The sequence below is a fragment of the Siphateles boraxobius genome, unplaced genomic scaffold (genome assembly GCF_051911475.1).
Source record: "Siphateles boraxobius isolate OS27281-9 unplaced genomic scaffold, OSU_SipBor_1 49, whole genome shotgun sequence".
Lineage (NCBI taxonomy): Eukaryota > Metazoa > Chordata > Actinopteri > Cypriniformes > Leuciscidae > Siphateles > Siphateles boraxobius.
Window position 1 is genome coordinate 3,782,306 of NW_027509130.1, and position 21,865 is coordinate 3,804,170.

Here is a 21,865-nt window from a genome sequence, read left to right on the forward strand (position 1 = left end):
ATTGTTTCTGCCTTAAATCAATACATTTTTCACTAACTGTGATTTTGTAAAGGTACATTTCTGAAATACATAACTTAGACAGTCACCGTAATATGGACTCAGCATTTTCTGAAAAGCTGCTTTGAAACGATGTGTATTGTGAAAAGCGCTATACAATAAATGTGAATTGAATTGAATTGAATTTTCATCCTGCACCGCTCATAAACTTCAGGTTTTGTCCTGCTTAATTTAGGTCACTTTCCCACTTTAATTTAATTATATTCATCAGGTCAGTAATTTGTAAATTTTTCCCTCTTTTAATTTTTCTGTTTAATTAAATAAAGAAAATAATTTTTTTTCTGAAAAATAAATCGCCCAGCCTCAATTGTAATTTAAAATTTCAAAACATTACATTTATTCACATTAAAATGAAACCTAATCTCTTGGAACGTGTGCATGTGTAGTGGAATATTAATCCCAAAAAACCCAAAAGAGTTGAATTGTTTAATACAGTCATTTTCAGGCATAGCATTTCCACCATTAGTCAAGTTTCAGTGAGAAAAAAACAACAACAGCTAAATAATCTCTAAAAAATACAAATATAGCAGTCGATGATGCCGCAGAGTCTGATTTCATTAATGGACATGCTCATACTGACAGTGTTTCCACAGCTCTTCCAAACTCTCTGGCGCCCTTGTGTGGTTAAAACGAGTGTATTACAGAAGTAAACCGTCTCTGGACCATGTGTGATATACAGATACAATGGTAGAAAAAGAAGATGGAGAGAGATGAAGGGAGAATACAGCTACACATCAGTACCAAGCAACAAGACTCTGCTAGTTAACACACTCCCAAAACGCACTGCACTGATGATGCATTTTTGTAGTTTAAATCACCCTGGTTCCCTCCACCAAAACTCAATAGGATTTTTCCATGGGCTTTTAGTTTATTGCAGAAAATAAGCTCTGCGACCAACAAAAAGTTTATGATTCTTCCACGTTTTGTTCATTATGACAACCTTAACAAAATGAGCAACTTTTGAAGCCTAAATTCAATTCAATTCCCAGAAATAAAAAGCTAAATGTAGGTTAATAAACAACTTCACCACTGTCACATGACTTACGACATCACCATTAACACTCCCCACCATTGACGAGATTAGCCGACATTTATGACACAACGATTCCCAACCATGTTTTCACTAGCCGCGTTTCCATTACAGATGAGCAAAACTTTGTTATTTTTTTATTTTCTAAATGTCGATAAAAAACGAATGCTAAATGACAGCGTTTCCATTAACTGAGGTTATGTGACTAAAAATTATTTTTTCTCTCTCGCAATAAGTCCTTCCAAAAATCATGGCAACGGATGTTGGTAGGTTTACGAGTATATCGCAGCCACCGCACTAGCCATTATTTGTAAGGAAGGAGACGTAGGCGTGTTATTCAAGCTTTAATAACTTATTAACTTAACTTGTGTGATAACTTAATCACTGTGAAGCTGCTTTGATACAATCTGTATTGTAAAAAGCGCTATATAAATAAAGGTGACTTGACTCAAAGGTGACTTTAATGGCAAGAAAAGCCCTTTATACTGGGAGCTGTTTTCACATATGAGCTGTTCCTCACTCATATCTGCTTCAAGCTCTTGATAAATAGTGGCATTTCTTTGTTGTTTAGAATCTTTTATGAGTTTAATAAAGAACTCTGTCTCGTCGTCTTTAAAAACACACTGTGCCATCTTTAAAGAATGGTCATGTGACTTTTACGTATGTCAGGTGACCTGTAATGTAAATGCGAAAAAACCATTGCAGTTTTGCGAAATGTTCCTTTTTTGAATTGCCTAAAAAACAACCTCATGTGAGCGGAAAAGTTTTTGCAATATTTGGGAGTTTTTTTGTTGAGAAATTGACAGTTGACAATTGAGTTTCCATTGGCCGTATTTTCAATTCGCAATTTCGATTTGAGCAATTTGAAGGGTAATGGAAAATAAGGGTAAATTACGCATCTTCTGAAAGAGTACAGAATCTCTTGATCCGAAAACAAACGAAGAAGCAGAAAAAGTAAACTAACACGATCATCAAACATATAAATCAAAACTAGGTTACACTTTACTTTAAGGTGTCCTTTTTACAGTGTATTTATGCATTTAAGTACGGTGTAATAATAATTAACTACATGTACTTACTGTAGGGTGAGGGTTAGGATTGGGTTTGGTTTAGGGTTAGTTACATGTAATTATGCATAATTTATAGTTATTACTACAGTAATTACATGTAACATGTGTAACAAGGGCACTGTAAAATAAAGCATTACCCAAAACTACATAACGTTACCGAATGAAAGTCGACCCATAAAGAGGAACAGGACTGTGATGCTTTGGGGGTTTTGATGGACTCAATCTGTGTTTTGATCATCGTTCTGAATCCGATCTGGACGCCTTGGGCAAAAACGTAATTTTCTCAGCTTTTGTTAAAAATGTTGATTGGTTTATGATATTGTATGTTCAGATATTCATATACAACTAAGTATTCTGGGGGCCATGAAGGTTTTGTGAAAATTATCAAAAACGCTGGCGGTGACTGGCAACTTTTTAAAAAAGCTAGCAGGAGAAAGAAAGAGTTACGCTTCCGACAACTCCTTCAGTCTTCATTTGAAAAACATTTTCCCTGAAAGTTTTGAGTTGGAATAGTTTGCAAGAGCGTGATTATAAACACAAAACTAGTGAGTAGATGAGTTTACCTGTTCGACATTATGTTTAATGTCCCGACAACTTCTGTAGTCCCATTAAGATGCTTGTTAGCAACTGCTTTATTTGAAGACGTAAAAAAAATCATACTATGTATTACAGCATAAAAAGTGAAAACATCGTTAGAGCTTCTGTTCACCACAGACCTTATTTCAAATCCATTTAAAAAACCCATGGACTTCAGGGTGATGGAACCCATTAACTTCAGAAGCGCTAAAAGGCTTGTTTCTGGGTTTTGGACCACAAAAATACATCATCCCTGCAGCAGTCTAGTCATGAGATCCCAGTCGACTACTTGAGCGTCTGGTACTAAGGATTTTGGGAAATGTCATGAACAAGCCTGATTGAACATCTGAAAATCCTGCCAAATAGGACGAGAAAACCTCCTGGCCACCAGCTTTCAGATACACCACACAGCTTCACATTATCTGGATTCTTGAATCTCCTCATGTTTGATGTACCTCCTACAGTCATCAGAGGCGTTTAGCCTGTCCCTGTTTCACTGAGTGAATCCCCAGGATACGCACCCTTGATGGGAACTAGGGTGCGAGAGCCACGCTAGGACGTCATCTCCCACACCTAGCAGCCTCAGTTTGCACCCTTGTGCCCTAGCAGAAGTCCGAGACATAGTCGAAGTCCCTGAAGTAGTCCTGGTCTTTGCGCGAGAGGTTCCGGCGCTCACGAGGAGGTGTCAGCGTCGGAGCCTCGTTGGTGAACTCGGAGTCGAAGTTACTGACGTCTTCTTTTCCTGTCAAGGCGGGAACGAACGGAGGAGGAACTCGCCGCTGCAAAAGCGCATCCCAGTCCATATTCTGCAGAGAAAGAGAGAAGATGGAGACACACTGTCACTAAGATCGCAACTTTGGCTTTATAGACCACTTTTCAGTTAGTACTGAACTTCGCTAACGCTAGCTAGCAAGTTTTGTTATCTTGTTTGTTAGCTTTGTTAGCTTGTAGCAATGACTGGAGATCATCCAATTTTATCTGAATATGTAAGGTAACTCACTGTCCAGAACCGCGATTGTTATTTGGAAAAGTTAACTAACGGACAGAGCAAGATTGGCCGACCAGTAACGTTACAGATCTGACAGGATTACCTCCACTACACTTATGGCAACTGAAGAAAAGGAGATGACACAAGCAGTTTCTTTTATGTTCAGTCTCTGGTCGTTAGCTAGCAGTTATCTAACTGCAAGTTTTACGACTAACAAAGTTAGCTAACTTATGCGCTAAACAAATTAGCATTATGTGAGAAATCACTTAACTTGTTCCCCAATTTCTAATGGTATCTCTAGGTGGCAATGCATGGGAAATCTATAGACACGTAACCAAACCATAATCCATACCAACAAAAGACAATAGTTTATTGAAATGAAGTGTGCCCTTAAAAAACACAAGCATTTTTGATAATCGTTTCTGCTTTATTGCGTTTAACCACAGCTGTCGTCTGTTTTTTTGTCAAGAAAAATGCAATAAAACTTTTAATTGGAGCATGTCTGTCGATTATGGCACCCAACAACACAGCAAGATGACATTTTAAGCTTCTTACGTAGCAGACTATAAATATTAATGGCTGATTACATTTTTTTTGCCTCCAGCTAACGCCGTGAAATAATTGTGACGTCGGTGCAAAAAGGGTCTATTGTACGGAGCCCCTAAAGGGACATGGCCATGGAGAAAAATGTGAGGAAAAAGTATATTTTAATGCTTTCGCGTTCTCTTGCAAAACTTTTGCATTTCCCAAATAACATTACATTCTCTTGTAAAGCATTTGCATTCTCTCACAAAAGTATTGCATTCCTTCGAGAAACTTGCACTGAAATACAGTTTGAAATAGTTTTTGAAAAGCACAGAAATATTTTTTTTTCAAAAGAAGGCAAATGTTTTGGAAGTGAATGCAGTTTCTTTGGGGAATGCAGTAGTTTTTAGGAATGCAACAAAAGAGAGAAAATGTTTTGCAAAAGAACAATGAGCGAATGCAAAGTTTTTTGGGAGAAAGTCAGTATTTTTTGAGCGAACGTAATTGTTTTTTAAAGGAACTGTAGAGGTTTCTTTGGGGAACACAATAGTTTTGATAAAGAACAAATGTTTTGTGATAAAAAAGGGGAACGCTGTAGTCTTTCAAAAGAATGCAGATGTTTTGCAGGCAAATACAAAGATTTTTGGGGAAATGTGACAGATTTGTGAGCAAACACACCTTTTGCAAGCAAACACTAATGTTTTGTGAGCAAATGCCAAAGTTTCGCAAGCGAACGCAAATATTTCTTGAGCAAATGCAAAGTTTCTATGTGAAACGAATATTTTTACGAGAGAACGCATATGTTTTGTGAGCAAACACAAATTCTCAGGGGGACACAATAGTTTTGAAAGTGAGCACAAAAGTATTGAAATATGATTTTTTACTCCCATCTATTTTTTAGCCATGTTCCTTTAGGGGCTCCATATTATGTAGCAAGTCAAGCCAAAAAGTCAAATAATTCTTTACTCTAAAGAACGGTTGTTTCCGTATGTCCTCTGCGTCTTTTTCCCCGGAGCCCAGCCGTCTCTCGGGATTACGCCTCAGCAGCTACCAATGGAAAACAAGAAAACATTTACATTGTAGTTCAAGTTAAAACCCTGTAAGTCAAATTTTATATGAAATTCAAATACATAAGACTTAAATTAAGACCTAAATATTTAATTTGAGTGAACAAACTTACTCGTCTCATGATGCCGATGGCCTCGGTGGAGAGGAATCTTGGGTAACGTACTTCATCATTTACAATGCTGTCAAACACCTCCTCCTCATCATCACCTGGGAACGGGGACTGAACAAAGATCATGTGTTTTAGGATTTTGTCTGATACTTAAGTCTTTACTTTAAAAGTATAACTGTACAGTACAAGATATTATATGTCATAAGCTTATTTTCTGGAAAATTGGTTTCTCGTTTTAGCAAACACATTTTGGTCTAGTTTTCCAGTAAAAATATCTAAACATTCTTAAATCAAGATACTTTTACTTGAGATGCGAAATGACATGGGATATGACGTCTTGTTTTCTGAGAAATTGCTCAAAATTAAATTAGTTTTTGCTTAAATTAAGAAAGAATTGCCAATAGGATCAGAAAAATAAAAGATTCCAAGTGTAGTTGGCACATTTTCCCCTAATGTTAAACAAACAAACTTCATTTTTATAAGCTTCTCAGAAAACAAGACTTATTTTATACCATTTTGCATCTCAAGCAAATGTATCTTAATGTAAGAACGTTTAGATAATTGTACTGGGGAAAAAAACAAGACAAAAATACTAAGGAAGAAAATCACATTTTGAAGTGAACTACAAAATTCTGTTCGATTTATGCTTAAAGCAAGAAAAAAACCTACTTGGAAATAAAAAAAAATTCTAAGCAAAAAGTGCGCGCACACACACACACACACACACACACACACCTCTCCGACCAGCATCTCGTAAATGAGCACGCCGAGACCCCACCAGTCCACGGCTCTCGTGTAGGACGTGTCAGTCAAAACCTCAGGAGCAAGAAACTCTGGAGTCCCACAAAATGTGCTGGTTCTGTCCCCATGACCCATTCCTACAGGACAGAGAGAGAGGGACAAAAACAAGGCGTTTTTGTAGATAGACAGAAAGAGAGGGAGAGCACAAAGGACATTATGCCATCTTTTTTTGCAGTAATTTCTAGCTTTTTTGGCTTACAAAATTGTCTCAAAATGCAAAAGAACCAGTTTTATTTTCAAAGAAATTAATGATCTCATTCAGCAAGGATGCATTATTGATCAGAAGTGACAGTAAAGACATGTATAATGTTACAAAAATGGCAATTTTAAATAAATGCTGTTCTTTTGAACTATATTCATCAAAGAATCCTGAGAAATAAAATCTTTCTCGGTTTCCACAAAAATATGAAGCAGTTCAATTGTTTTCAGCATTGAAAATAGTAAGATGTGTCTTGAGCATCAAATCATCATATTATACTGATTTCTGAAGGATCATGTGACACTGAAGACTGGAGTAATGATGCTGAAAATTCAGCTTTGATCACAGGAATAAATTACAGTTTAACATATATTCACATAGGATTTTTACTGTGCTTTTGATCAAATAAATGCAGCCTTAGTGAGCATAAGAAACGTATTGTGTACTACTAAAAATAGTATGCAGTTATCACTTATCAGTATGCTTGTAATCTGTTCTGCGGACAACCTGTCATTTCCAGATGGCTCTGATCCAGCAGTGAACAAACATCATGTGCTTAATATCAGGACCGTCTGTGACTCACCCTCTTTACAGAGACCGAAGTCTGCGATCTTCACGTAACCTTCAGTATCCAGCAGCAGGTTATCCAGCTTCAGATCTCTAACACACACATAGATGCAAGAAGGAACTTAATTACAGTTTTTGAATAAAGTGCCAGTATGTAGTTTTATGCTGTAATTGTGCATGTACTCACCGATACACAATCTTATTATCGTGAAGAAACTGAAGCCCCAAAACAACACAGGCAGAATAAAACCTGCATAACACACAAACACACATATATAAAGACTACAGTTAAATCCTCACTGTACACTCCTAAAATTAAGGTTCTTTATTGGCATCGATGGTTCCATGAAGAACCCTTTCACAGTCATAGAATCTTTCCATTCCACAAAAGGTTCTTTAGAATTTGAAAATGAATTTAGAATTTCATTTAAATGGTTAAATTACAAAAAAATGGTTATTTTAAGAACACTTCACTTAAAGGTTATCTGGGGAACAAAAAATGGTTCTTCTATTGCATCACTGTGAAAAACCCTTTTGCAACCTTTATTTTTAAACACATAATTGCGCACTTAACAGTGTAGCGCATTAACTAGACGAATTACACACACTTACACGGAGCGTGTTTCCGAGAAGACGTCGGCGTGTATGTGCATCATCAGGTCACCGCCGGCCGTGTACTCCATGACAAAACACACGTGTTCTGGCGTCTGAAAACATGCAAACAGGTTCACCAGGAACGGATGCTGCGCGCTGTTCACCGCCTCGAAGATGCGCTTCTCACACATCAAACTGAGCGAGATGGAGAGAGAGATGGGGTTTAGACTGAAGACTGTAAAATGTGTCTTAACCAGGTCAAAGATTCTGCATGCTGCGAAGACGGTCAGAAAACGTGATCTAGTGATGCACTGAAATTCATTTTATACCGCAACCCAAATTTAAGTTTTCGTTTAGTCAAAAGAGAAACTGAAAATAAAATTTTAATTCAGTCAAAAGAGAAACTGAAAATAAAGAAAAACAACTTTTGAGTTCCATATAAGCAATTTAAATTGCACACAAGTTCAACTTTTTAATGATAAAATGGTAACACTTTACAATAATGTTCCATTTATTAACATGAACTAACATTGCAAATACTTTTAAGGCAATTATGAATCTTAGTTAATGTTTATTTCAACATTTCAAAAGATTAATAAATGCTATAACAAATGCATTGCTCATTTTTAGTTAATATAAGTCAATGCATTAAGTAATGGGACTTTATTGTAAAGTGTTACATATATTTATATTACAATTCGTAGTTCAAATATAAACAGTTAAATATTGGCTGTAATAAGAACTTGTTTCATGGCAGATTTATTCCAATATACATGAAATAATAAATACAACAGGTTGATGTTTCTTTCAACATTCCTTCTGATGTTCATTTATGTATATTTTGTGCTATAACTAGCAGTAAAGAGGAAGAGATGACCGGTGATTTGGTTATTTGGTAATTGACAGAATTTAAAAGCTGAGAATTATTTTCATATCAAAAGCATCAAAGCACAAAGCTTATTGTGATTATTTTAATCACAATAAGAAAAAATTGTGCTCATTGTTCATGCATTCATCAAAATGCAGGTAACACACACTTACAGTTAAAATGCACAATCGGAGAAGCGCTAAATAAACGTCAGTGTTTCTGAAAATTCATTTTCTGACAAATATTATCCGTTGCCAAAATGTCGGTGTATTACTAATGTGATGTTTAATATGAAGCTCTGTGGAGGAAGATATCAAAAAAAGTACAAGCCAACCCAGTGACAAAATATCTTTTCATGCAATGTTTGTAAGGAAAAATACATCCTAGAGTGAACGCTCACCTCTCGACCTCGTCCCGCGCCACAATGTCCCCTTTCTTCAGAGCTTTGATGGCGTACATCTTTCCTGAGTGTCTGTATTCAGACAGAAGGACCTGGAAACACACACACAAATCATACTCAATGTGCACATGGTTCTTAATTCAAAAACTCGTGTGTGTCTCGAAAAGGGAAGAGAAAACACTTCTCATACACTTCTCGGAGATCAGAGGCAAAACCACTTCTTTAAAACATTTTCTAGTAGGACTCACGAGCAGTGTTGTTATTGTTAGCTAAAACTATTAAGAAACATTTCTGATAACTGAAATAAAATATAAATATTAGATTAAAAACTTAAAGTAAATGAAAATTAAAAATGTTTCCTTGACAACTAACTGAAATGAAAAGTTTAAGTGTGAAGTACTAAAATCAAAATGAAATTAAAACCAAAACTGAAAAAAATATATATAAATTGAAGCTAGAAACTTGAATGTTAAAAAACAAATAAAAAAGACTTAAGCTTAAATGAAAAAGAAAACTGAAAAATTTGAAAATATTAAAAATAAAGTAAATAATCTAAATAAAATTGATTTATAAAATCAAAACATTGAAATTTTTAACCAAATTGTTAATGCAATGTAAAATCTGAGTTCAGGAGCAAAACTGCTTTAAAACATTTGTTTTGAGTTGGACTAGTTATTGTCGTTTTTTAAAAAAATTTTTTTTTAACTTTATTTAGTTTTCTAATATGACATTTTTTTTTCTGAACAAAGGTTAAAAAAAGAAACAATAGCACGGTATACCGAATGTGTAAAAATGAGGGAGCTCTAATTACAGATAAATATCTCTGATACATAAAATAAAGGTGATTCATTCAGATCACAGCGGTGACATCAGAAGGGTGTGGAGAAAAATATACAGGTCCTTCTCAAAAAATTAGCATATTGTGATAAAGTTCATTATTTTCCATAATGTAATGATAAAAATTAAACTTTCATATATTTTAGATTCATTGCACACCAACTGAAATATTTCAGGTCTTTTATTGTTTTAATACTGATGATTTTGGCATACAGCTCATGAAAACCCAAAATTCTCAAAAAATTAGCATATCATGAAAAGGGTCTCTAAACGAGCTATTAACCTAATCATCTGAATCAACTAATTAACTCTAAACACCTGCAAAAGATTCCTGAGGCTTTTAAAAACTCCCCGCCTGTTTCATTACTCAAAACCGCATTCATGGGTAAGACTGGCGACCTGACTGCTGTCCAGAAGGCAATCATTGACACCCTCAAGCAAGAGGGTAAGACACAGAAAGAAATTTCTGAACAAATAGGCTGTTCCCAGAGTGCTGTATCAAGGCACCTCAGTGGGAAGTCTGTGGGAAGGAAAAAGTGTGGCAAAAAACGCTGCACAACGAGAAGAGGTGACCGGACCCTGAGGAAGATTGTGGAGAAGGACCGACTCCAGACCTTGGGGGACCTGTGGAAGCAGTGGACTGAGTCTGGAGTAGAAACATCCAGAGCCACCGTGCACAGGCGTGTGCAGGAAATGGGCTACAGGTGCCGCATTCCCCAGGTCAAGCCACTTTTGAACTGTTGTATTTGTACTTCTGACGAAGCGCTGTTAAATATAGGTGAAAAACTACGCCGCAAAAATAATAAACAAAATGCTTTCTTAAAAAGGCAAAAGAACGCATGCACGTTTTCTTTAATATGATATTCAAAAACCAACAGACTGTTGAAATAGCTGACATTTTCTCAAAATGCGACGTGCGGGACAAGGGGTGAAAATGCTGTGCGGTACAACGCAAAGCGGGACGGGTGTTCACCCTAATTTCACCATGTCATGACTTGATGAACCACTGAAACGATTTTGGAAACATTATTTTAAGGTAAAAAATCTTACTTAGTGTTGCTTTAAGACTGAACGTGTTCCAGTTACCTTGCCAAAATGTCCCCGGCCGAGCACTGCGATCATTCGGAAATCCTGAAGACACAGAGGGCTTTTGGACGACCTGCAAACACTCACACACACACACACACACACACACACACACACACACACACACACACACAGAGGCCGGATGTAATTAAACTGAAGGTAAAAGCTGGTGTGAGGTCAGAAACTACATCGTGTGTGTGTGTGTGTGTGTGTGTGTGTGTGTGTGTGTGTGTGTGTGTGTGTGTGTGTGTCACGCTGTCTCTTGGCCTCGTCTGGAAGTCATATGTTGTGCTGGTAGGACGTGTACCTGCGCTGGGAATTATGGGAAGTGATCCTGACAGCTCTCTCAGGAGGAGCGGGATCAGGAGGAGAGACCGGCTCCGGCACCAGCCCAATGTCCACCTGACACATTATCATCATCACATTATTATTCATTCATTTATAATTAGAATCGAGAGCAAGTTTTCATTCACTGTAAATAGTTTTCCCTCAAAATAAATAAAATCAGTGCAAATCATATTGTGCTGCTACACTAAAAATACTGAAAATCATCAAATTATTAAATACCAAAAACTAAAATATCAAATTCCATATTAAAGCAATTTGTCCGCAAAATGAAATTTAATCAGTTATTTAAAGACGTAAAATTAAACCTGTGAAGTAATCTTTAATATAATACATAATATTTTTTTAAAAATGTAATTGAGTCTTTGAGCAATGATATCATTTTATTTTTTGTATATTTTAAGATTTTCAGTTTTACTTATTTAATTGTCAGCGACATAAAATGATGCATAAAACATTAAGACCAAGCAGAAGCTTCTACAAAACATTTTGAGCTGTAAATGCAGCAAGATTAATTAAGAAGAATATGTTTACAGTATTTGGGATTGAAATATTGAGGATCATATCGTCCTGCTTGTCCCAAAATCCGCTCAAATATTTACTGATATAATGTATGAACTAGTAACTTCATAAATTTTCCTTTACATTATGTTGTGAATCCGTAAAATCACCCCTGTTAAAGATCCATATATTAAATATGTTATTAAATATTATTGTCATATATTAAAGCGTGTTTCTGTTTTACCGTCTCAGACGTCAGTGTGTTTTTCCTCGTCACAGACGGAGGAGAGTCGTCGTCCAGCTGGATCTTCTGGATGGAGATCTCGCTGGGGAGAAACGCTGGAGTCGGTCATGTTGGTCAGGAGGGATCACAGGTGTGTGTGTGTGTGTGTGTGTGTGTGTGCGTTACCTGCTGTTGTGTGTGTGGCTGTGTTGCGTGAAGCTGTGTGTGGACGAGCTCATGGGAATGGCGTTCTTCAGCAGACGAACCCACGTGGCCATGTCTACGTTCATCTGTTTCGCACGCAGGAACGCTTTCCCTGAGTCACAACAAACATCACAAACGTTACATACTGTAAAAACTACGTCACAATATTATATCATGTTATTTATACTCTCGTGCTGTTCAGAAAGAGGTTTTGTTTTTTGAGGACTAAAATAGATGAACTCTCTATTACAACAAACTAATAAATGTAATGTGAAGCATAATTATCAGTCATACATAAATGAAAAAGGTCGTATTTCCCTGGTCGTACTAAAATACTGATTATGTTTTAAATACACAATAACTTTTTGTATTAATCATCAATGCATCCATTTAGTTTCAATCTCATACATTGTTGAAATATGGCGAGCTGTGGAACAAGCAAAACACGGCTAGTAACAATGTTCATACTTTTTCACTGAATAAATTCATAAATGTAACTTTTCACAATGAACTGATTTTAAGCAGTTTGAATCAATGTATTTTAAAGTCCCCTTGTGGTGAAAATCAAGCTTTTAATGTTGTTTATATGTCTATGTGGTGTTGTTAATATGCTTTAAGACAAAGCATGTGTAAATTCATAAGTCGACAGCATTGCTGAGTATTTTCTCCTTAAAACTGCAGAGAACCAAAGACAGTCTCAAACACACGGTTTGAAATCGCTGGTGTTTCTGACGTCACAAACTACCTTGTGACCAATCAGATCAACGTGTGATCGTCAACCAGTGGATCTCTGAGTGAGTGTAGGCGGGGCTCATTTGCATATTCATAGAACCGTGTATACTAAATGAGGCAAGAGTGTCGAGTTACATTCATGCTATTTTGAGGCATAAAGACAATTTTTTCAAGAAAAAACTAAGGGTTACAATTATTGACTACAGGAGGATTTGCTCAAATATTATTATTTAAATAAAATCAAATAGGTGCATATAGTTAATAATACACTATAACATGCATTTTTGAGGGCAGAAATCTGACCAATATGCATCACATTAAGATTATTACTTAATTAAAACTACGTAATCCAAATGAATGGAAAAATTGATATGTCATACAAATACATGAATTTATGCCAAAATATTTTTTGGGGTGTATGGTGACAAATTATGAACAAGCTGCAATGTTTACATTGGGTATAATTCATGATTCTGGCACATTAACCTCCACAGATTCATAATTTACATACTATAATTCTTACATAGCATGCAATATTAGTGCATCTCGTTGCAAATATTGCCCAGTGTACTATTTATGCTTGAGTATACATCCATACTGAAGTTAAACATGCATACTTCACTGCCACCAGTGCGTTTAGCATGAGATTCAGTGTTTTCTGTCCCAGTATGCACTGCAGAGGATGTGTTTGGCTTGAGTTTTACCCTGCTGTTTAGAAAACACCTTCCTCTGGCGCTGTAGACGTGGACCTCTCTCGATCACAGGGTTGATGAACATCACCTGTAACACACACCAAATTTAGTTTCAAATCTACATTTCTATCAAAATCAGGATCTACATTGTCTATGTCGCCCAGCCCTACTTGCACGGATGAATTGTTCACCACAAGACTAGAAAATATGTGCTAACAAAGTAAATACTAGTGGGTGCAGGACACTACAGTTCATTTATGTAAGTGAGGATAGCAAAATAAAGTGTCCTGAACTCACGAGTAAAAAAATATACAAAATTATATCTGGTGTCTGAAGGATTTTTTGTCCCACATTTTTATAAATTTTACTGGTGTTTAATAATTTTTGGTTTGATTGTAGAATCAATTTTGACAATCATTGTTTTGATTCAAAATGACTAGTGAGACAGATGCTAAAACCTGAGCGTGTGTAAACGAACATCACGTTGGGTGTGTGTGTGTGATTGGCACCTCGGCCAGCAGAAGTCCCTGTGGTTCCAGCTCCAGCTGTATCCGGTGTCTCTGGTTATCCAGGAAATCCTCCAGCTTCAGATACTTCAGAGCGCAGAGCGAGCGATAGTCCCTCCAGTACACCGCGATCTCCATCTCTCGGGACTGAACACAGCGCATTACAGCATTAGTGTGTGTGTGTGTGTGTGTGTGTGTGTGTGTGTGTGTGTGTGTGTGTGTGTGTGAGCGAGCGATAGTCCCTCCAGTACACCGCGATCTCCATCTCTCGGGACTGAACACAGCGCATTACAGCATTAGTGTGTGTGTGCATGTGTGTCTGAGTGAGAGTGTGTCTGTGTTTGAATGTGTGTTTGAGTGTGAGTGTGTGAGTGAGCGTGTGTCTGTGTATGTATGAGTGTGTGTGTGTCTGTGAGAGTGTGTGAGTGTGTGTTTGAGTTTGAGTGTGAGTGCGTGTTTGAGTGTGTGTGTGTGTGTCTGTGCGTGAGAGTGTGTGTGTGTGTGTGTGTGTGTTTGAGTGGGTGCATGTGTCTGTGTGTGGTGTGTGACTCACTCTCTCCAGCTCCAGAGTGAAGCTCTGATTCCAGGTCTGTTCACCAACACTCTTCCAGCTCGTCTGTCCCACCACACAGTTCTCCAGCTTCAACACAGCGCTCACCTCCCCTACACAAACACACACACAACATCAGACCAGTGTGTGAATACAGCAAAAACATTACAGTTAAATAGCCTCCCGACCCCTGAAGTTCAGAGTGTGTCATGAGCGTGAACTGACCGGACAGGTCTTCACTCTTGCTGGGGATCTTGAGGCTGAAGCTGCTGGTTCTGCTGCTCAGAGTGAGTTTGAAGGGGCGAGCGTCTCCTGGACTGAAGTGAGGCAGGACGAGCGGGGACGAGCGACTGCGACCCGGGATGAGCTCCAGGAGCCCCACACACCCCAGCAGACGCACCTGCAGCGTCCCTGAACCACAACAACATCATTCATATCCGTCTCGGTGACGACACACTGAAACTACAGCCTCAAAAACACAGTAAAAAAGGAGCTTATTTTAGGACCATTAGGAGCCTGTTGCATTGTGTGTGTGCGTGTGTGCGTGTGTGTGTGTGTGTGTGTGTGCGTGTGTGTGTGTGTGTGTGTGTGTGTGTCAGGCTTACCGGTGAGGGGTGAGGGTTTGTAGAGGGTGCTGTACTGGTTGTGGACGTAGGGGGCGTTGTGACGCGAGCTGAAGGCCGAGGACGTGTGTATGTGTGTGTGTGTGTCTGGCTTACCGGTGAGCGGCGAGGGTTTGAAAATGGTGCTGTACTGGTTGTGGACGTAGGGGGCGCTGTGACGTGAGCTGAAGGCCGAGGACGTGTGTGTGTGTGTGTGTGTGTGTGTGTGTGTCTGGCTTACCGGTGAGCGGCGAGGGTTTGCAGAGGATGCTGTACTGGTTGTGGACGTAGGGGGCGCTGTGACGTGAGCTGAAGGTCGAGGACGTGTGTGTGTGTGTGTGTGTGTGTGTGTGTGTGTGTGTGTGTGTGTGTGTGTGTGTGTGTGTGTGCGTCTGGCTTACCGGTGAGCGGCGAGGGTTTGCAGAGGGTGCTGTACTGGTTGTGGACGTAGGGTGCGCTGTGACGTGAGCTGAAGGCCGAGGACGTGTGTGTGTGTGTGTGTGTGTGTGCGTGTCTGGCATACTGGTGAGCGGTGAGGGTTTGCAGAGGGTGCTGTACTGGATGTGGACGTAGGGGGCGCTGTGACGCGAGCTGAAGGCCGAGTACGTGTGTATGTGTGTGTGTGTGAGTGTGTGTGTGTGTCTGGCTTACCGGTGAGCGGCGAGGGTTTGCAGAGGGTGCTGTACTGGTTGTGGACGTAGGGGGCGCTGTGACGTGAGCTGAAGGCCGAGGACGTGTGTGTGTGTGTGTGTGTGTGTGTGTGTGTGTCTGGCTTACCGGTGAGCGACGAGGGTTTGCAGAGGGTGCTGTACTGGTTGTTGGGGGCGCTGTGACGGGAACTAAAGGCCGAGGACGTGTGTGTGTGTGTGTCTGGCTTACCGGTGAGCGGCGAGGGTTTGCAGAGGGTGCTGTACTGGTTGTGGATGTTGGGGGCGCTGTGACGGGAACTGAAGGCCGAGGACGTGTGTGTGTATGTGTGTGTGTGTGTCTGGCTTACCGGTGAGCGGCGAGGGTTTGCAGAGGGTGCTGTACTGGTTGTGGACGTAGGGGGCGCTGTGACGGGAACTGAAGGCCGAGGACGACGCCAGCACCAGCTCCTCTTTAATCAGACACGCTTTCGGGTGTTCCTCCGGCAGATCCCCCAACCGCTGCTCCAACGACACCCGTAGCAGATCCAGCCGCTGGGACGCTTCACTCAGGCGACTCTGAGCCTAGACACACAAACAAACACTTTACAAACACGCCACGAGGAGCAAGCAAAGGTCCGTTTTGATTTCTCCTAAGGGAACTTTTTTAGAATGACGTGGCATTTAACATCCTTCTCTTATACACTTATGCTGCGTTAACACCAAACGCGAATAGAGCGTCAAATTTGCGTCTACCGCGTCTAGTTGGACGCTTGAACATTTTGAATCCATTTGTGCGTCCAAAGCGAAATTGACACGCGTAAAATGCAAACAATTTACGCACGTCTGAGGCGAAATCCGCTTCTTGTGGGAGGGGCGAGTGCTAGGCTGTGTCTGTTTGCAAGATGGCTGATGTTGATCGAGATTCGAGAGTGTCACCGCTCTGTATTAGTTCTGGAGAGCAGAACAGCGGTGTAGGGGTCATCGTCGCCGTACTGGGGTCCACCAGACCCTCCGGAGGCATTCCCAATTTACCATTTGCTCCAGGAGCTGCGCCTGGATGACGGCCGCGTTCAGCGGTACTTCCACCTGTCCCGCGCCCGTTTGATGACCTGTTGTCCCGCATCGGAGCGAGGATCACCCTCGCCCTCACACACCTAATCTGTTTATTTTTGTTTTGATGATAAATGGAGCCAGCCTACAAAAGTGATTAACCTTTCCTGTGATTTTTTTTTCTCACACAACACTGTCCAGACACAAACTATGTTCTTGCACTAAAGTATGTTGGTTGTCTTTACATTAGAATAATAATGTTTAATATAGATTTAAATTTAATATATCTAGATTAGATATGGAATAAATAGCATTCAATACAAAATGAATATGTCTCATTGAAATCACCGTGAATGCACCAAATAAAATCAATTGCGTGTATCGCGCCAGACGCTCAATTTGCGTCATTCGCGCGAACTGGACGCGCAAATGAGGCGAATTCACGTCTACCGCGCCACGCTAACTGTCTCATTCGCGCCGCAGGACCTCTAGACACGCGTAAACGCGTCTTTATATTTACTTAACATTGAAATCACTTGCGCCAGACGCTCTATTCGCGTTTGCTGTAAACGCACCATTAGACTGCAGTCACACCTTTTTTATGTATGTCATGTTTTATAACATATTCAAAAAAATTCCTTTAATTTAATGATTAATATAATGAATAAATAAATAGGTATGCAAGATATATGGGCCATCATATCGGTATCGGCCGATATATGTTCATTTTAAATGTTATCGTTATCGGCGATAAGTAGATTTGTCCGATATATTAAAGCTGATAAATAATGTATTATTTCCTTCAGCTGAGACTCTTCAGATCCGCACTGTTCAACATGATGGGTTTGAATTGCTTGAAATATGATGGGAATACGGAAAATACAGTAAAGTGCAACACGTGCCACACAAGTCTGTCATATCGGCTTATGACGTGACTTTATTAGTGAGACTTGTTTTTGTAATCAAGCTCTCAAAAATTATACTAAAATTCAGATTTAGATTTATCGGCCAATATATCGGTTATAGGCTTTCAACTGTAAAAGATTATCGGTTAACGGTATCAATTTATTAATATCAATAGGCATTAATTTAATGCTTATTGTTATGAAAAATGCACAAAAATACTATTTTTAATTTTTATATCAAATATATATTTTCACGATTTACTCTAAATTGCGAGAAAATCAAAGCCATAAATCTAAACAAGTTGTGTTCCAAATTTGAGGTTGATATCTCAAAAAATTAACTTTCAGTCATATTTTGTTTGGCTGCAGTACCAAAGGTTTCCACTAGATAAAATTTGTCTCTCATTAATTTCCAATGCACTCATTTTTGACCACTAGGAGCACAAATGTGACTATTTGTTTACAGGACCATAAAATTAGGTCCATAATTTTTGTGTGTGTGTCTACACAAAGCAAGTGCCAAAACCTTCACCAAGTTTCGTACCATTCCAATAAAAAGAAGTGTAAAAATTTTCGGTCAAAAATGATCGCAAAGCACCAGAGGGCATGAAGATTTTTTTTCCCAAGGAAAAAATGTTTAAATACATAATTTTGGTGATCAAAAATTTGTTTTAAGGGATCAAATTATTGACTATAAGGGGAATTTAAATCGATCTCTATGCGCAGTCTATATTTATTCTTCATGCTAATAAGTGTTAAATCCCAACTTTTTTTTTTTTTACAAAGGTACATCGTGGAGAACGTCAGTAATGTAGTGTGATTTAGCATATACTCTGCACACAACCTTTTATATGCTTCCTGCTTGGTGCATATATGCAGTCAGTTTTGACCACAAAAGATGTGGTAATTTGATTGGATGTCATGAATTTGACCTTTTACCACACTACCATGTTCCTGTTCATTTATTAGAGGCAGTATTTTTCCTGTTAGAAATACTTGCGTGGTTTTAATGTTGGCGTACCCCCTTTGTCACCTCACGTACCCCAGTTTGGGAAGCATATGTTTCTCACACCTCAGCAATGGCTTTCTTGTCCTGTGCTTTCCCAGCTCCCATAAGTCTCAGCATGTTTTTGGCTCCCTCGGCCATGGCGTGTTCCACTCGGTAATGATGCCAGAGCTCCTCGATACGCAGCTCCATCCCACACAGATCCGGCTTACCTGCTGACACACACACACACACACACACACACGGGTTAGATCCTTCCGGGCGTGCTATACATAGACAAACACACACACATACACTCACACATGGTAGATCCTTCCAGGTGATGCCATACATAGACAAACACACACATACAAACACACTGTTGCTCACATACACACACACATACAGTCACACATGTTAGATCCATCCAGGTGATGCCATACATAGACAAACACACACTCACAATCTCACACACGAACACACACACTCTCTCTCTCTCTCGCTCACATACACAAACACACACCCTCACACTATTTACAAGTCCTTCAGCACTGAGTGAAAATCTGTGATGAGTTTATGTTTGTTTGATTGTAATTAGGAATGTTAAATAGCTTTAACTTTTAAACATCAACGGTCTGAAGACACAATCAGCTCACTCAATATTTACGTTATTTGAAATATAATAAACGTTAACTGAAATTACATTAAAAAAAAACTAAAATTAAATTAGCTAAACGTTAACTGTAATAAAATAAGATATAATAAAGAACCGAAGAGAAGAACTAAAAAGACCTTACATTCCCATTCCCCTCACAGGATGTCAGACGTCACTCCTGTGAACGTCCCGTGGATCTCAGTGATGACCGAGGGCGGAGCCACATTAATAAATCTATTCTTAACCCTCCGGCCTCGGGACACGAGACATCAGCGGTGAAACACACCATTTGAGTCCATTAGAGCTGCAGATTCAGCTCGCCCTTCATTTCCTCCCTCTCCATCTCACATCTTTCTCATGTCTTTCTTCAAATCTGTCTCTTTCACTCTCTGCATTCAGATGTAGTTTTATTAAAGGACAGTTTATCCAAAAGTTTTAATTCTGTCATTATTACTCACCCTCCTCATGTCGTTTCAAACACGTTTGCTGTTATTTTTTGTGGAACACAAAGGCGATTTTTTGCACATCGTTACATACAACAGCCGAAAGGTTCAAATATCAAGCTCCAAAAAGCACAGGAAACACTATAAAATACCATAAATCAGTCCATACGACTCTATATGCACTATATTATAAGCCTTCTGAATTCATATACTTAAACTACAAGTCGTGTAGGAAATTCATTACACAAATACTCTTATTTTTAAAACTCTAATATTTTTTTCATTATGTAAATCGCTTCATTATGTAAGTCGCAGCTCGTTATTGATGATAAAAATCGTGAGTTCCCTTTCAGTCGATAACGTCGGACGTAGTCGACGCGACTGAAATGGGATCACGCTAGGGAGCCTATCATCTTCGAGTACTATTGAACGAGCCAATGTAATTGGCGTGCGTGATTCGCATCACACACTCCGCCCCCGCGGCGCGGGTATAAATACGGAAGTGGATGCACGCACTAGTTGCCTTTCGCTTCGGAGCCGATCGTTTGATGTCTCTGAGAGTGCTGTTGTCTACAACGAGCGAGTGTGTCGGTGTTCTTCAGGAAGACTCTCCCAGTGCTGGTGTTCTACAGCGCGAGTGCAGCGGTGATCGCGAGCTTTGAGCTCTCAACTGCTGTTTTAACAGCAACAAATTTCTAAATGTTTGTGTGTGTTGATGGCTGGTTAGAGGGCGGAAAAGTGAGTGCTTCACTGTTTCAGTTCTCTGTTCAGTGTTGCCGCGGTCATTTCCCTGTGTGCTCCGGCACTGGTGACGGTCCTATTTTCTGAAAGAGCAACACGGGTGCGTTTGCGTCTTTTTCAAGATGTCATTCCGCCCGTGCGTTTCTGGGTGCGGTCGTTCCCTGTCTCTCTCTGATGGTCACAACTGTTGTGTCACGTGTTTGGCTTACAGCACGCTGAGACAGCTTTTGTGGACAGCTCATGTTTTCACTGTGGGAACATGACTGTCGCAGTGTTGAGGGCGAGACTCGCCTTCGTTCGCGGAGAGCGAGTCCCCATTACCATGCCCCACCCTCGGGTGCTGTGTGGGATGGGTGACCGGAGGATAGTGTTGGATGTCCCGCCCGGTAACCATTCCCTGTGGGCTCCTCACTCCTCCCTTCCACTGCAACCACTGGAGCCTCCGGTGTTTTCTGCTGGTCCATCTGTAATGGGTGGGCCAGCGGTTTCACTCGGGGCTCCCCTGGAGGACAGGACGGCGATTGCAGCATCAGAGGGTGAGCTGACTTCTGGAGATGATGACTCGGCTGCATTGTCTCCCTCCGGGAGTTCAATGTTGCCCGAGCCGGATCCAGAATTATCAGCTATGCTGAAACGGGCCGCCGAGGCTGCCGGGCTCGAGTGGAACCTCCACCGTGTCCCGTTCAGTCTCGGTTGGAATCTGGAGTTTGGTATCTTGGGGCGGGCCGCGCTGGTTCTCAGCTCGCCGCCCCAGTGCCTTTCTTTCCCGAAATGCATGGAGAGCTTATCAGGTGGTGAACAGCATCTTTCTCTGCCAGAAACTGCCTGAATAGCTTTTCCCCCTCATTACCCTTGATGGAGGAACGGTGATGGGTTGCGAGGTGTCCCTCCATTGGAGCGGTCTGTCGACACAGGTGCACCTGTGTCCGGCGGCCGCTGCCTTTTGGGGGGATCCTCGTCTCCCCCCTAAGGCCTGTGAGTTTCGTCCGTTCCGACGGGCAGAGCTTACAAAGCCTGTGGGCAAGCCCCTTCCTCTTGCGTGCCATGGCGTTGCTGCAGGCTAGGGCACCCATGGCATGCACGAGGGTAATCCAGACCGTGCGCTCATAGGTGAGCACCGCACTGCATCCGACCTCACCCTCCGGGGTACGGGTGTCGTAGCGTGCGTGATCGGTCTGGCGATGTCCACCTTGGTGGTCCAGTAGCGCCTTCGTTGGCTCAGCCTGGTTGGTATGGCGGATGCGGACAAGGTTCGGTTCCTGGTCTCCCCAATTTCCCAGGTTGGGCTGGTCGGCGACGCGGTGGAGAACTGCATCAAACAGTTCTC

The 21,865-nt window shown here is 40.4% G+C and overlaps 1 protein-coding gene across 8 annotated transcripts in view; it reads right to left on the reverse strand.

The window, feature by feature from the left end:
* Positions 1–469: 469 nt before the first annotated feature.
* pkn1b (protein kinase N1b) overlaps positions 470–21,865 on the reverse strand; it is a 48,669-nt gene continuing 27,273 nt past the window's right edge. For 2 of the 8 annotated variants that reach the window (XR_013194685.1, XR_013194683.1), the window contains exons 5-23: positions 18,787–18,935; positions 16,128–16,341; positions 14,754–14,939; positions 14,532–14,641; positions 13,982–14,125; positions 13,485–13,560; positions 12,031–12,160; positions 11,866–11,947; positions 11,083–11,177; positions 10,776–10,848; positions 8,853–8,944; positions 7,603–7,779; positions 7,178–7,240; positions 7,007–7,083; positions 6,159–6,301; positions 5,427–5,534; positions 5,213–5,293; positions 1,547–3,539; positions 470–1,429 (exon numbers count right to left, since the gene is read on the reverse strand). Coding sequence is in view for 4 of the 8 variants with exons in the window: in XM_077202121.1 (XP_077058236.1) it covers positions 3,336–3,539; positions 5,213–5,293; positions 5,427–5,534; positions 6,159–6,301; positions 7,007–7,083; positions 7,178–7,240; positions 7,603–7,779; positions 8,853–8,944; positions 10,776–10,848; positions 11,083–11,177; positions 11,866–11,947; positions 12,031–12,160; positions 13,485–13,560; positions 13,982–14,125; positions 14,532–14,641; positions 14,754–14,939; positions 16,128–16,341; positions 18,787–18,935 (2,204 nt within the window). In the remaining 4 variants the exon portion in view is untranslated. Of the gene's footprint in view, positions 3,540–5,212; positions 5,294–5,426; positions 5,535–6,158; positions 6,302–7,006; positions 7,084–7,177; positions 7,241–7,602; positions 7,780–8,852; positions 8,945–10,775; positions 10,849–11,082; positions 11,178–11,865; positions 11,948–12,030; positions 12,161–13,484; positions 13,561–13,981; positions 14,126–14,531; positions 14,642–14,753; positions 14,940–16,127; positions 16,342–18,786; positions 18,936–21,865 lie in introns of all 8 variants that reach the window. The other 6 variants (XR_013194686.1, XR_013194684.1, XM_077202121.1 and 3 more) reach the window with 3 other exon arrangements.